This window comes from Phalacrocorax aristotelis, chromosome 1 (genome assembly GCF_949628215.1).
Source record: "Phalacrocorax aristotelis chromosome 1, bGulAri2.1, whole genome shotgun sequence".
NCBI classification, from domain to species: domain Eukaryota; kingdom Metazoa; phylum Chordata; class Aves; order Suliformes; family Phalacrocoracidae; genus Phalacrocorax; species Phalacrocorax aristotelis.
This window is the reverse complement of record NC_134276.1, coordinates 3,184,410-3,199,757: the sequence shown is the minus strand read 5'-3', so window position 1 is coordinate 3,199,757 and position 15,348 is coordinate 3,184,410. Positions and strand designations below refer to the sequence as shown.

General features: G+C 46.0%; 1 protein-coding gene across 2 annotated transcripts in view; it reads right to left on the bottom strand.

Moving 5' to 3' along the window:
* Positions 1-4,482: 4,482 nt before the first annotated feature.
* UVRAG (UV radiation resistance associated) overlaps positions 4,483-15,348 on the bottom strand; it is a 104,202-nt gene continuing 93,336 nt past the window's right edge. Inside the window, exon 15 of one of the 2 annotated variants that reach the window (XM_075112855.1) lies at positions 4,483-8,093. In XM_075112855.1, the coding sequence (XP_074968956.1) occupies positions 7,391-8,093 (703 nt within the window). In that variant the 3' untranslated portion in view covers positions 4,483-7,390. The remainder of the gene's footprint in view (positions 8,094-15,348) is intronic. The other variant, XM_075112936.1, reaches the window with a different exon arrangement.

The window sequence follows — 15,348 nt, the reverse complement described above, 5'->3', positions numbered from 1 at the left end:
GTCCTGCCCTTGGGTCACACCAACCCCAGGCATCACCCCAGGCCTGGGGCAGAGGGGCTGGGAAGTGCCCGGCGGAGAAGGCCCTGGGGGTGCTGGCTGACAGCCGGCTGGGCATGAGCCAGCAGTGCCCGGGTGGCCAAGGAGGCCACCAGCCCCCGGGCTTGTGTCAGCCCTGGGGTGGCCAGCAGGAGCCGGGCAGGGATGGGGCCCCTGTGCTCGGCCCTGGGGAGGCCCCACCTCGAATGCTGGGCTCAGGTTTGGGCCCCTCGGGACAAGAAGGCCCTGGAGGGGCTGGAGCGTGTCCAGAGAAGGGCAGCGGGGCTGGGGCAGGGTCTGGAGCACAAGTGTGCTGGGGGGCGGCTGGGGGAGCTGGGGGGGTTTAGCCTGGAGAAGAGGGGGCTGAGGGGAGCCCTTCTCGCTCCCTGCAGCTGCCTGAGAGGGGCTGGAGTGAGGGGGGGGCTGGTCTCTGCTCCCAAGTCACCAGTGACAGGGCGAGAGGGAACGGCCTCAAGCTGCGTCAGGGGAGGTTTAGGTTGGATGTGAGGGAAAATGCCTTCCCTGCCAGAGCGGTCAGGCCCTGGCACAGGCTGCCCAGAGAGGTGGGGGAGTCACCGTCCCTGGGGGGGTTCAACCACCGTGTAGCCGTGGGACTTGGGGCCATGGTTTAGGAGGCCTGGGGGTGTTGGGTTGGGGGTTGGGCGTGATGCTCCGAGAGGTCTTTTCCAACCTTAATGATTCTGTCATTCTATGAGATACTGCAATATAGCAGAGCATCTCTGCCTGCTGCAAGGGCTGGTGTTCGGCATTTCAGAGGAACTTCAGCACACTTCTGGAGCTGAGTAAAAGTAGGAATTGAAATGCTAAAAGCTCAGACTCCTCCAGACCCAGAGCTGTAGCCGCCCAGAGATCTTTAAAACCAGGCATATTTGATAGTAGCTTTCTGAGAGACAGGTGTTAAGCTGTGACCAGGAGCACAGGGGTCTATTAACAGGAATCCTCATCATCTTTCAGATCAGGCAGCAAGACACGGGAAAACTGTGTCGGGACCAAGTTAGACAGAGGTGAACTTGGTTCACTGCCTCTCCTTCCACCATCGGTCTAAACATCTATGAAAGGAAGGAGGAACTCTGCAAGATTACCACAAAGCTGAGAAGTTATCAAAGCATCTGCACTGTGCCTGTCACATGCCCAAGCTCCCCTCGAGGAACGGTCCCCTCTCAGACCCACACAGGGCACGTACAACCGAAGCCATAGAGAACAGCTACATGTAAGGGTCCTCTATCTGTCTGCCAGCGCACTCATGTCTCCAATTAAACCATCGAAGATGTTATTGGGCTGCAGTGAAGTTTCACCATCAGTGAAAATTTGCAGGGAGAAGATTAATATTGGAAAACTCTTTCCAAACCCAGGAGCCATGTTCTGAGCAGGGCTAGCCAGGTCAGAAACCATAGAAGACAACCCCAACCTCCACCAAGATTCTTTCTAATTTCAGACCAACGACCAAAACCAGTCTCTTGAAAGCAAAACCAGAAAAGCAAGGGCTGAAAAGAAGAGACAGATTTCTGCTGCAGAGCTTCACTGAGGAAGGGCAAAAAAGTCCATGCACGTTCACCATCAGGAGATACACTCCAAGGAAAAGGAGGTTTTCTGCCCAAAAAGAGCCTCGCTTGTAGCATGTGCAGGTCTCAGCTGAAAACAGAAGCACTTGGCACCGGCAGCACTGGCAGCAATGAACCAACCAGCCAGGGGGATGTTGCCTTCCCGAGTGGTGAAGCCCAAGGAGAGTTGCAAGCAGAACAGTCGCTGAGAGGTAGAGCTGGGATTAAAATCTAGGTAGGTGTTGGGCAACCCAACCCTCGCACCACGCTGCCCTGGATCTGCCACCTTCTGTAAGAAGGAAGATGGAAAGAGAAACAACTTCTCGATGGCTGGTTTTCTTCTGCCCATCCCGTCCACGGGGTGCAGCCCCACACCCCGGCCAACGTGCTGGCAGGTTTTCCACCTGTACCAACTGCACGTTCAAGCCCCACAGCTTTTTGCGCATACGCAGCTTAACTGACTGAACTACCTTATTACGCTATTTCAAAAAATACAGGCATTTAAAATGAAAGTTTTTGGACAGCTGGGACTGTTCTATGTTTACAGATCTGCTCATACCAGCATTAACGTGCTGCAGCACTTCAGGAGTTGCCCATTAGGAGTTGTCCGTGATTTCAGTTTAACACTGGAGAGGTGACCGCGCAACCTGATCTGCAAACGCTTTTTTTAACAGAGACATGAAAGACACGCCGTGTAAGACAGCTGGCAAGATTGACTCGAGCAGCTCGGGCTCGGCTCGCGTTTCAAGCGCCATCAGCAAAAGGCATTAGCTGCTTTCAGTGATATGCGTTGAAGAGCGTTATCCCTCTCACAAAACGGGGATGAAGGGCTTTGCTGGCGCTGCCTGCAAGGGAGCTAACAGCACAAATCCCTTCTGACAGGTACCTTGCAGGAGCTGCTGCAATTACACGCCGCCTCTGGCACTGGCACGCAGACCGTGTGCCCCTGCTGGCAGGTGGAGGCACGACGGAGAGCCAGAGCGCTGCTGCCAAGAGGCCACAAAAAAAAAAAAATAAATAAAATAAATCAATAATTACAGCAAGTGTTAGATTTATTCCCCATCTCACCTCTGCCCAGCCAAGGAAACTACGTTTAGTTTCGCCTAAATAAACAGCCCGAACTTGTTTCGGTTGCCGTGGGTAATCAGTACAGGCGCTCAGCACCAGGCCGGGGGCCGCTGCCCGCCGCTCCCGCAAGAGCTGGCGGGCTCCCCGAGGCTCGCAGGCACGGCAGAGAACACAGGTCACATTCTCGCCCGCTAACGTTCTTGGGAGAATGCTTCCCCTGTGCGAGAGCAGAACTCGCTGTAGCTGGGGAAAGCCGTGCCAGTTCACGGGGGTTACTCCAGCCAATTCAAGGCTTAATGGACCCGTGTCAATGAGACCCTTGTAATACTCAACTACCAGAAAGCATTTTATCTTTTTCAAAGTTTTAAAATTTTTTTTTAGTTTTTTTTTGATAGCCAGTGCTTTAGTTTCTTTTAACAAGTCAGTACAAGACAAAAAAGGACTTTTTGTCCCTGCTAAAACCAAAAAGATCTAGACCAGAACGGATACGGCTGTTCCAGAAGTCAGAAATTCAGAATTTCAAGCGTGGTTTTATCAAAACAAGCCATTAAAAGCAGTGTCATAGGGTTAGACTGAAGAGTCCAACAGGTAAATGTCAAGCTAGCCAATGCGATACACACAGGACAAATTGCAGCAGCAGCAGCGCTGAGGTCTGACAACCAATTACTTAGTGGAAAATAAGTTTTCGTACTATTTAATGAAAAATTGTAAAGCGATGTTGCATTCTGCCATATACAAAACAAGCTGACACCAAAATAACTAGCAATTAAAAGAAGTCTTAGATTTTTTTGGTCTTTCTTTTTTCCTCCTAGAAAATGAGAGTCCTTTTTTGCACCTGGGGTTAAGACCACCTTTGCCTGCAGACAGGAGGGGCTCCCCGCTGCCCAGAGACACCAGCGAAACCAGCTAAATTCAGAGGAGACAGAGCGCGTTCAAATGCTTCCACCTAAAGGTCAGAACCCAGAAACCAAGGAGAAACACTCTCTCTTGCCATTTGAAAGGTGACAAAATGAGGTCCAGGTCCACCCTCAGCACCTCCAGCTACGTTTCAATACAAACCTTTTCCACGCAGAGCTTACCCTTCCCTTTAACGCACATCTCAACGAAGCTGTTCAATGTTGCAGAACAGCTTAAAGTAGAATTTCTCTCCGCCTTCCCACTTCAGCTCCGCGACTGCACAGTTGGCATCTCGGCGTGTTACTCTCTGCCGACAGATTGGGTGGGAGAAAAATCAAAACAATGAAAAAACAAACAAAAAAATCCCCTCAAACCCCCCCAGACCTGTTGCACTGATGACGCCTGGAGCGTCGCTGTAGCTCTTCACGTCAGGCTGCTTCCCCCCAGCGACGCCGTGTCGCGGCCAGCCTCCTCCCGGGGCGCGTGCAGTAGGCTCCCGTTCAAGGGGAACGCAAGCTTTTTTTCAGCAGACCTATATTGCTTATTAGCTGGGCTCACAGGAGGTGCGGGATGAGTAGCAATGCCTCCCCGAGGAGGGAACACGGCCCTTCCACCATCTGTAGAAGTTCTGCAAATCCAGCTGTCTCCCAAGCCTCACCGCACGGTGTTTTTCCAGCTGTTTTGGAAGATGCGTGAAAAACGGGCGCGGTGCCACCTCGCGTGAAGCAGGACTTGGAGACAATGGGGCAGTCAGAGGTCTTCGAGCAAACCCTTCTTGACAAATATTCACATTTGGGCTTGAGGAACAATAAGCCAAAGAGTTTGGGGAGGGGCTGGAGGACACTGGGGAGGACATTGAGGTTCAAGTCAGGCTCGCAGAGCAAACAAACGCGAAGGACATGAAGAGAAGACACACAAGTCAAGAGATACTTATCAGTTTTATTTTATAAATACAGATGAGCTTTCCCGCAATTACCAACATAGTTTTAATGTGTCATTTACTATGGGATATTCTGGTTTTGATTATTTTAAATACCTGGTCAAGCAAGGATAAGCCAATGCTCTTGTGCTCGCTATAAAAATATAGTGGGATACGATCTTCCAAAACTAATATTCTCAAAAATCTCAGGAATTCCTAGTGAGGGGAGAAAAGATTGCAATGAAATGTTTTCTCCACTTGAAGACATTTGCAGGCATTTAACAGCGTCACAGCTGTGCAGGAACTGAAAGGCTCTTGACAGTTTAAAGCACACTGTGATATATCATCTCACCTTCAAACCTACTATTTGTTTCTCTCCCACTACGCTATTTTCGGAGTAATTTGGGAGGGGGAATAATCATGAAAAACAAAGCCATGAAGGGGCTGCAGTCTGTACAACCCCCTATCCTCACAGCAACGAGCAGTTTGCCAATGCTTTAATCGGCCCTACAATGCTGCCCCCCCTTCACACCACCTTCTATACAGAAAGCGGTGACGTTGGAAGAGAAACGTGGGGACGATTCAAGGTCTGCTAAAGATACACCCATAAAAAGCCCGTCAAAGAAGCTTTGTGCGACAGACGCAGAAATCAACCACCGTGTTTGACACATTAACAATTGCAGGGCTCAAACAGGAACAGCAACACAACATCGGGGGGAAAAACTAGACTTCATTTGGTTGGGTGCAACCTGAGAAAATGCGCAACTAATGGAATAAAAAAAATAATCCAAAGTCCCGCTGATGCTCTACGAACCTAATTTCACACGTCGCTTCATTGCACTGAGACGCTCCGTGGTCGCCTACAAAACGTAAGCGACTTCACAACTACTCTTTGGGTTGCTTTGAAAAGTCACCACGGCACACGAGCCACTGCCCTTCCGTTCTAGAGGAACACGAGTGTGCCTACACAACTGACTCAGCATCACCCGATTTCACCTAAAATTATCACCGCTATCAGAAGACGGCAAGATATAGCCACAGGACAAAGTATCTTACGCCCGCTTCATTAATAAGCGCTATGCTTTCAGGTGTTCATTTCTGGCTCTCAGGATGCCAAAGCACAGAGGGAATTTCCTACCTATCTCTTCTCAAAGACGATGGCAGTGCTTTAAGCTGCTGCAGTATTTCCTTTAGGGAAGCCTTTCCTGAAGTTGGAACAGAGGACATTATTTGGGGGTGAAGATACTCATGAATGTGCCCTACCTGGACACCTGTTTGCACCTGGAATCCCGTTCTAACGCCTTACAGGATCGAGGTCTCTGCTTCTGAGTGTTTCCACCTAGCACATCGTGCTGGGACAGACCAAAGATAACGAATGGCTGCAGAGAGGCTCGATCCTACAACTCAATTGCAGGCCCAGCCCTTAAAAGCTAACAGAAAAAATGCGAGTATAATTTTAAATACAATGGAAAAACGCGTATTCTAGAACAGTGCTATTATGTATATTGGTTCTCACATACACGCCTTGTTTTGACAACAGAGAGCTGAGGTTACACATATCCACGTTTAAAATATTAATTTAGGCTAGCCTTACGGTGAAGTTAGGGAAAAGACTAGGTCATTGGTTCAAAAGAAAGCATAGACTAGGGAGGGGAAAAAAAAGCCAGGCATGATGAAGTGTTTTTTATTCTGCTATATATTTTTATATTTGATAGCTCGCAACGCGAGCCCAAATTCTTGGGTATACAATATAGAAAGCAAGAGCAATGAAATCCAAATCAAAACAAATACCAGGAATCACAAAGCAGGCTGCAAATTGCTTTCCCGTTAGTGCAGCTGAACACACGCGCCAGTGGTAACCTACCTAACAGCAAACCGCACCTCCAGCGAACCACTGGAAGTCTCTTCCCTTAAAGTACAGGTGGTTAAAAGGACATTAATTTAGACGCATAGCGTTAGGTGCCTCTTTTCTACAGGGGGTGGAGCGATTCCACAAATTGACCCCGTTCCAAAGTGCTGACTGTGTTTTCAGTCTGGGTTTTTTATTTATGGAGATGCCTGTGAAGCGCTTCACAGCACGGGGGGTGGCAGCCGAACCCCACTCAGGTAGCGCGCTCGTTCGGTCTCTGCTGACGAGGCCTGCGCCCAGCTGAAGCGGGGAACGGCCAGGGTGAGACTTCTGTAAGAAACCTCAGAGGGGATTTAGCCCTCAAGGCTTCTACTGGTGGGAACAGTGAGAAGAAAGGTTGGGGGGGGGGAAAAAATGTCATTTCTGATTAATTAGGTGCAAGGAAACTGCAGATATCACACAGGTGCTCGTTCTCTGGCAAGTTTACACCACCAACTGAAGACCCATCAGTGCAAACTAGAACTTCAAAGGTTACAAGAGCACAGCCAAGGGAAAGCCGTCCAATCGTAACAAATCCATGGTATTTCTGTAACGCTGACTACATCGCTCAAGAAAACACAGGAGTACATGGGAGAAGGTGAAGAGGTCTTACCATAAACGTATTTTTAAATTAACTTTTTTTTTTTCCTTCTGAAAAGATTAAAATAAATTTAACTCTAAATAATAATTAACAAATATTCACAGAAGGGCCTGATCTGCACTGGAAGTTGTTTCCAGGAAAGCCTTTATAAATGGATTCCAATGCCTAAAAAAAAAATTTTCCAACAGATTATAAATACCAGACATAAGAGGACTGGAAGCAGAATCAAAATTTACCTGGGCCATGAACATACCATGATCCTGTGTTACCGTGCTCAAGTCCATTTGTCTAACACCATAGGAATAGCTTTAGCTTTTTAATTTTTTTTTTATAATTAATATAAAGAATAAGTGCAATTTTATCTCTATTCCAGATCACTGATTTCACCTCAATGACTGCTATCAAATCCCCGTCCAAGCTCACTTGTCCGAACTTTTACGCGGTCTGCGGAAGCTGGACATGTTTTCATTCAGTGCATAGATCCTTCGAGAGAACTCCTCAAACTCCCCTAGGACTTGTTCGTCACACTCCACCGCCACGGCATGCTCCACCGGGATGGAGTTAAAGTCTTCTAGCTGATCTCCCGTGCTGAACCCCGTTGCTTCCATCCCCATGATCTCCTCCGCTTGCTCCACAGCGCAGCAAAGGACGGGGCCGAGCGAGGGTCGATACTCACAGGGCTGCTCGTTGCTTGCAGTGCCGGAGCACTCACCAGGCAGAAACGCCCCATTTATTGCACTAGTATGTCCTAGGAAAGACTCCTGCCGCTCTTGGGTATTGTTTAGGCTCCCGTTTTCTCCATTTAAACTGCTGCACAAGTCCTCGCCTTTCTTGGTGTTTCCTTTCGAGGAGTCCATCGAGGTATCCAAGGAGGAAGATATGGATCCAGGTTTTTTACCTAACTCTCCTACATGGGCCGTGATGGCAACGGGCTGTGTTAAAGCAGAGTTGTAACTAGGAGGTGGAGTTTTGTACTGTAGTCTTTCGTTTCCCGTGCTGGCTCGTTTTCGGAGTCCTTTATCCGGAGAAGGAAGCCCACTGGAAAAGCCAATATCCAATCTGCCGACGCTAGAGCTCTGTCTCTTTGGAACGGGAATTGCACTGGATGTGTGGTGTCGATCACTATAAAAGAAGGAAAGGATAAATCACAGCTGTCAGGCACGCTCACGAGCAATACAGATGTTTAACCAAAGGCTGAAGCAATTATTTTATCACAACTCCGGGCTCCGTTTGGCCAACTGCTTGTATCCTGAAGTGCTAAAACCCCAAATGTGTTTAATGCTGTATGAACTACAGAAGACACCCCAGAGGACAGCTTTACTGAAAACCGGTAAGATCATGTAGGAACATTTACAAAGCTCCATGGTTTGAAGAGTCAATCACCCAAGAAACCACCACATTATGTTAATTCGTACTGTTAACACTGTTTTATAGGACCAAGCTGTACTTTATGAATTATTACTGTTGACCTTCTATTTATGTATTTATGGCCTGTACTGGGCCATCATAAACTCTTCAAAAGTGAGTAATAATGGCCGAATCCTCTAAGAGGAACTTCTTCCAGCACTGGACTTCCCTGACAGCTGCACAAAGGACTAAGAACACACTAACTTTGCTATTCGCAGAGGATTATTTTTGCCAGATCTTCTGCTTTTCTGTGCCAATCGTTCCAAAACTTTTTGGACAAACGTCAACCTCCGTTTCTTGAGGAACGTGAACTAATCAAGCTTAATTTACAAGTTTGATTTTACTATTTAATACAGTTCCACAGGCCACTTACACTGTCTCTGGGTCTGTAATTTGTAACATCCGCTTTACGTCATCTGGGGTGTGTTATGTGAATTTTCCTTCATCGGCTTAATCCTTATCCAAATATAATCACCGTCCTATATGCAAATACTATGCTATACATTCACTTAAGCAACCGGTTCATTTTCCTTCCAAATTTAAAACAAACGTAAAAAATACAGCTCTTACTGATCTGCTGAATATATAACTCCAAGATTCAACTGCTGTCAGTATGAGTTTCCTTCATTAACTCAATTTAAAGGAAACTTCTGCTCAAGGCCTGATACATTTTGGGATCTGTCTTGCAGGGGGAAAAAAAAAAAATCTTGGAATAGCAGTTATGAGTGGTCCCTAGCGTGGATCCTTTTGCACATTTTTTCCCCTTCTTGCTCCCCTTTGTAAATAGGGTAAGTTATATTGCAAAAAGTCCCTCTGTGAAAAATAAGTGTCCCCACGGGCAGGCAGCGTGGAGGACTACTGCTCTTTAATTTCCTCTCCCATCTTACCTCCTCCCAGGCTGCCCCTTAATCCACGGGTAGGACTTCCTTCTCTTCCATAAAACCCTCAAATTACAACTGCTTTTCAAAATTTACAGTTGTGGACAGTGAAGGAGAGATAAGCGCCACCCACGTGGCCAGCAGCACGAGCTTTCTGCTTGGATTTCAAACTGCTGTTTCAGACCTTTCTAATGCAAACTCTGCGCAGCATTTGCAGCCTTGTTCACAAAGGTTCGGAGCGCTCTTAACAGAGGCAACAAAACAGGAATCGGTATGTGCCACGGATGCTAATAAGTGCCGTACGTGTGCTCTTGGAGGCTAGCCCTCAAGCCCCTTACTGACCAGGGGCTTCAAAATAATTTAACCAACCCCTACGCAATCAACTGTTTATTTTTTAAATGATGTAAGATGACAACCACAAGAATCTGAGGCAGGACGCTTGCGAACTTTACTTGGGCAACGCACACTGCAGACGTGTCGGGGATGGTCTGTTTTCCCCTCGCCTTCCCCCAGCTTCGTGCTTTCAGCCTTGATTCAGAAAATACACAAATGCTTGGTATTATTTATTTGATTGGATTCTGTTTATCTTAAATCCCAGATAAGAAAGTTTTTCATATTACCTCTAGGTTTGCTTAATCTTCCTGAAGAAAAAGCACAGGAAATTGAGTGCTATGGTTTCAGCTTTAACAGCAAAACAAGGTATTTTGCTCTGCATCGAGTTATTAGAAACTTCACAATTAAATGGTAGGTTTTAGGAATTTACCCAAATTTCAAGATACGCATAATTTCACAAAGCCAGATGACATTTGAGACACTTCTCTGGGTCCAAAAGTGCATCATTCTACATTTATATGACCTAATTCCTCACAGACAAGTGACAAATGATCACTGCAGATCACTGTTCAAATTATAAGACACCGTGCAATTAAGTAGATAGTGCTTTTCAGGGCAAGATATCTAAGGTTTTGCTGCCTTTCCCATTCCAGCTATAGAGATGTTGCAGAGCTGAATTATCTCCCTTCTACTTGGATGAGATCGCATATACTGTGGTGATTTGTACGTCTCAAAGAGATGTGGCGAGATGCACGTCCCAAAGCCAAGCAGTGGTCATGTGTTGTGGAACTGGGCAGGAAAGGCCTTTCTCCTCCCTGCTTCCTTACAAAACCAAGGCCAAAGCACAGGCTAGGACTAGTCTTGCTGCCAAGAGGAGCCTAAACCTGCCACGAGCCTTGAGGAAAAAAGGGTGAGTCTCAAGGCAGGAGAGCCATGAGATTTGTGCTACAAGAGTTTGGACACACGTGCTGTGCTGATCCATCACCTTGTGGCTCCAAATGCAGGAGGCTCAAAAGAAAGAGGCAGGCAAAAAGCAGAGGTGGCTTCTGTGCTCAGCCTCGGTTGGAAAGAAAAAAAAAAAAAACACCCCAACCCAACCAACCAAAACAAAAACCCCTGTTGCTAAAGTTTGGTTTATTTTCGTTGTACTGTATTGTCAATTCAAGATCCAAAGAGCAACTACTTGCTTTTTGCAGCTCTAAGAATGAGCTGTAGAAAATGTGTTCCTAAGTCTGGACCTATTTGACAAATCAGCTGCCTAATACCATTTAAAATAGTGAGCACGTGCGCAATTCAAAAAGATGACGGAGGTATAAGAGTGCCATTCTCATACAAGCTCCTTTCCAAACTCAAAGGCCACTTATTGACATCCCTTTCCAAAAGAAACAGGCTATTCCCAGAACTAATTCCAGTCTTGCATTCTCTACAACAATAAAGATAAAAATCTTTCTTCTTGGTTTCTATGAAGATGTCAGGGATGAGTCAAACAGGAATGTCTTCCTGCTGAACCGGAACCCAGAAGGGCTGCAGATTCCAGAGAAACAGCCCCACACGTGCAAACAGTTCGAATAATGCAAGATGCACAGGCAAAAAAGGGTAACTTTTTTTCCCCCACATACAACAGACGGCAGATGCACAGATGCGTCACGTCGGTTGGTCTGTAGAGTATCCTTTGCGGAGAGAAGTCTGATGCCAAAGCATCACATCTACAACAGCCAGTATAGCAGTGAGGGCTTCCTATCTCCTGATCTAGGCACAATGACAGGAAGGGTTTATAGGAAATTCTGCCATTTCCCTGGATTTTATTCAACCATTCACAGCACTGGGACAGGCATTTAAGAGATTAAAATCTAATCCAGGAAGAGTTTCAAGCTGTACCTTGTGGATTTAAGTACAGATGAGTGTTTCCCAAAACAATCCCAAGGATATCTACTCTTTACACAGTATTGTAGCGATAAAAGCTCTTGCCTGAAATGCAAGCAGTCAGCAGAGGGTCCAGGCAAGTTAAAAACAGTGGCCTGAAAACCAGCCTATAGACATGTTTGGAGCAGGTCCTCCTGTTGAACGTATCACCTTGCGGCACAAGATGCAAGACCTCACAAGAGCAGGAGCCATCTCTGAGGATGACGACGTGCAGGGAAAGGCAAGCAGAAAGCAATCCGAGGTTTAGTCCTAGTTCCTGAAGCTGCAGAGGCACATTGTTGTGCAAAACGCAAGGAATTCTTGGAGACATCAAACACAAGGCAAAGCCTCTTTGCCGCTAGAATGGGTAATACCTACTATTCTTATCTGGAGCGCTGGACTGTGCTTTAAACTTGCTCAAATTAATTTTTCTTAGACTCTTTAAAGGGCAAAGACAAGTATCATAGAATCATAGCATCATTAAGGTTGGAAAAGACCTCTAGGATCAAGTCCAACCCCAACCCAACATACCCAGGCCTCCTAAACCATGGCCCCAGGGGCCACGGCTACACGTCTTTCAAATACCCCCAGGGATGGTGACTCCCCCACCTCTCTGGGCAGCCGGTGCCAGGGCCTGACCGCTCTGGCAGGGAAGACATTTTCCCTCACACCCAACCTAAACCTCCCCTGACGCAGCTTGGGGCCGGTTCCTCTCGCCCTGTCACTGGTGACTTGGGAGCAGAGACCAGCCCCCCCCTCACTCCAGCCCCTCTCAGGCAGCTGCAGAGAGCGAGAAGGGCTCCCCTCAGCCCCCTCTTCTCCAGGCTAAACCCCCCCAGCTCCCCCAGCCGCCCCCCAGCACACTTGTGCTCCAGACCCTGCCCCAGCCCCGCTGCCCTTCTCTGGACACGCTCCAGCCCCTCCAGGGCCTTCTTGTCCCGAGGGGCCCAAAACTGAACATAATACTCAAGGTATGGTCTCACCAGTTCTGCATCAGACCAGTACAGCATGAGACTGTCTAATCCATAAACCCCAAATTACCTTCAACAAGTGCTGTTCGCTTCAATTTAGGCACAACAGCAGTTTTTCTATGACGCAGAAGAAAGGAGCAGCAGCAGAAGAAATTTAAGTGTCTGAATAAACCAACATGAAAACCGTGGTGACTAATTAGCTCAAGAAAAGCAGCTTTACAAACTGTTCTGGTGGGCATGTAAATTTAAGTTCTTCCTGAAAAGAAACATGCCTAAATTCCTTTGTAAATCTAGGCCTTACAGGCAAAAGGGTGAGAAATTAATTAGTTTGCAGGACCAGGAGAGCTTTTAAAGAGCTTGTTATGACAAGGCTATTCAAGCTAACACATTATGTATGCCTGAACAATACCTCTTCAGTTCAGCAGCCAAAAATAATCATCCCTTGCTTAGTAAGCTGAACTGGCAGAATAATTTATATTAAGTGATCTAACAGCCTAAACGTAGCAGCAATACAAAGCTAATCTCCCTTTTCTACAAAATAACTTCCCAGTTAATAGAGTACATAAGGGCTGCCCCATAGTGCAATAAAGCAGGAATGATCTCCATTTATCACACAAGCATTCAAACTAATGAATTAGGCAAAAAAGCACTTGCAGTCAGGTTCCTTAAACTACATGCAATGGAACAGACTTTACTTAAGACTGCAAAACCAGGTTTTAAGCTGCTGGAGATGCCTATGGGCAAGTTTCCGGAACCATCCATTGCTGCCAGTAAAGATGAGTAGGATGGGTTCAGCTTCAATCAGAAATAAATATAGGATAACAGCCCAAATCTGAGAAAGCAGGAATGAAGTCAATAGAGTCGTTTAACTGCTTATCAAATATTATCTGAGGCATTTAGATAAAAGTAAATACGCAGGAAGGACTTCAGAGATCAGCCACCTAAGCCTTCATCGCCGAGGCTCCTTCCACAGTCACTATTGACCACAGGGGCAACCCAGGCAACTAGTTTAGGCTGAGTGACGAGTGTCTAGAAGGCAAACGTGAGAGGATGAATAGCTCTCTATATACTTTTAAGCAGAACAATGCTCATAGTCTTGCAGGCAAGTAAAACAGAAACAAAACGGCTCTAGGTACAGTGTGTTAAGCAGTTAAGTCAAGGGGTCTTTTCCTGTTCCATCACCTCCCTCCAGGTGGGAATGAGAAGTCAAATTGTGTTTTTAGTTTAAAAAAAGTAATGTTTAGAGAGAGGCACAGAGCTCAGAAATACTAGGTTGCTCTTAATCTTCATGAAAACAAGCAGCTGACAGAGGGTCTCTATTCCATTTGCATTTTCCTTGGGAAAAAGGCTGCACTGTTACCAGAGTTCATAGCACTGCACCAAGGCAAAAGTCCAGAGAAGGAGATGCTTTAGCAGCTTCACAGGTCATGGAATTAATAAAATATATATAAAAAAAGCAAGTCACGTTAGAAAGCTATATCCAATTGCCCAGAAACTTTAGAGACCGTAAGGTATCGTCACCAGTGAAGAGTTTGGCTTCAGGAGCAGAGCCCGTTTAGGTACAGCCTTGACCTGAATTACTAGGGTTGAGCTGGTTCAGCCTCCAGCCACAAGTACTTGCTCAGTCTTCTGAGACAGCGAACAGATGTGGCCACCTGTCCAAAAAGAACGGCCTGCGACTAGTGGAGTACAAAAAACCCGATTTGATGAACTGTCATCAGGCCTTAATGACTTTTAGTCATCAAGTTGGATCAGAGTAGAGCTGGTTACGTATAAGCGTACGCTGAATTGCTATCAGGAACCAGGATTTCTAACTTAAAGAAAAAAGAGAAACCTCAGATTTATTGGACATTATAGATAAGAGAATTACATCATCGCCAATCTCCATGCATCCAAACCTCAAAAGCCAGTTCACCATAGTCTAACTTCAGCTGTAAGTTTTATTGACAGCAAAACTACAACGTAGCTGGTTTTCTCCCCAAAATATTAGTTTTCACTAGTCAATAATTAGTCCATTTGGGCATTCTTACAAACCTACGGCTCAAGATGCAGGCTCCGCGCTGTAAGCAGGCGAGATAAAGTGATTGAAGGAGGACACAAACGTTTCTAAAGTTGTTTTCTTAACGAACAGATTCTGGTTGTGATCTGTTTGCAGTTTTGATAATCAAGAAAGAAAAAGTTCCTTCAGTTCGATTTGCCTGTGATTATTTAATCTGTCTGCAAGGGACTCGGGGAAGCTGTAAAGCAGTATGAGAGACAGAATACAATTCACAGGCTCAAATATGTATCTTTTCCTCCCCACAAAATGTTTCCTCTGAGGAACATTACTGGATCACAGCTGGTCAAAATACTAAATCTTGATTGTCTGGCCAAAAGCCAAAATCCACAGCTACAGCTCTTTGGTATGAGAATACTTTTTTTTTAAAAAAAAAAAAACAACACAACTTAAACACCATTTGATCTTTTTTTGTTGCAAACTATGACCTCATGGCAGTAAGAACGCTAAATGAAGGTGTTTAAGTTGGTTTATAGCCATCTGAAATGTTTGAAGCTCCAAGAGCAGCTCCGAGCCAATATCATGTCAACTGTGCTAAAAAGCAATAATAGTTTCTCACCTTCTTAGAGATTACTGGTTAAATAACGCACAATAGTGACAGGGCTACAAAGGGAGGCTGCCAGTATGAAGTTAAGGTGAAATGGCGTCTTTTGGCAGCTAAGAAATTCTGAAACACAGTTTAAAAGAAAAAAACCAAATTTTCATAAATTAAGCTACCAGAGTTTTCTTAACACAAAAGTTAAATTTTAGCCTCCTCTTGAATCTAGCAGTGTATGAATCAATGCACACCTTTGAAACACAAATTTAAGCCTTGCACGCAAGTATTTTTG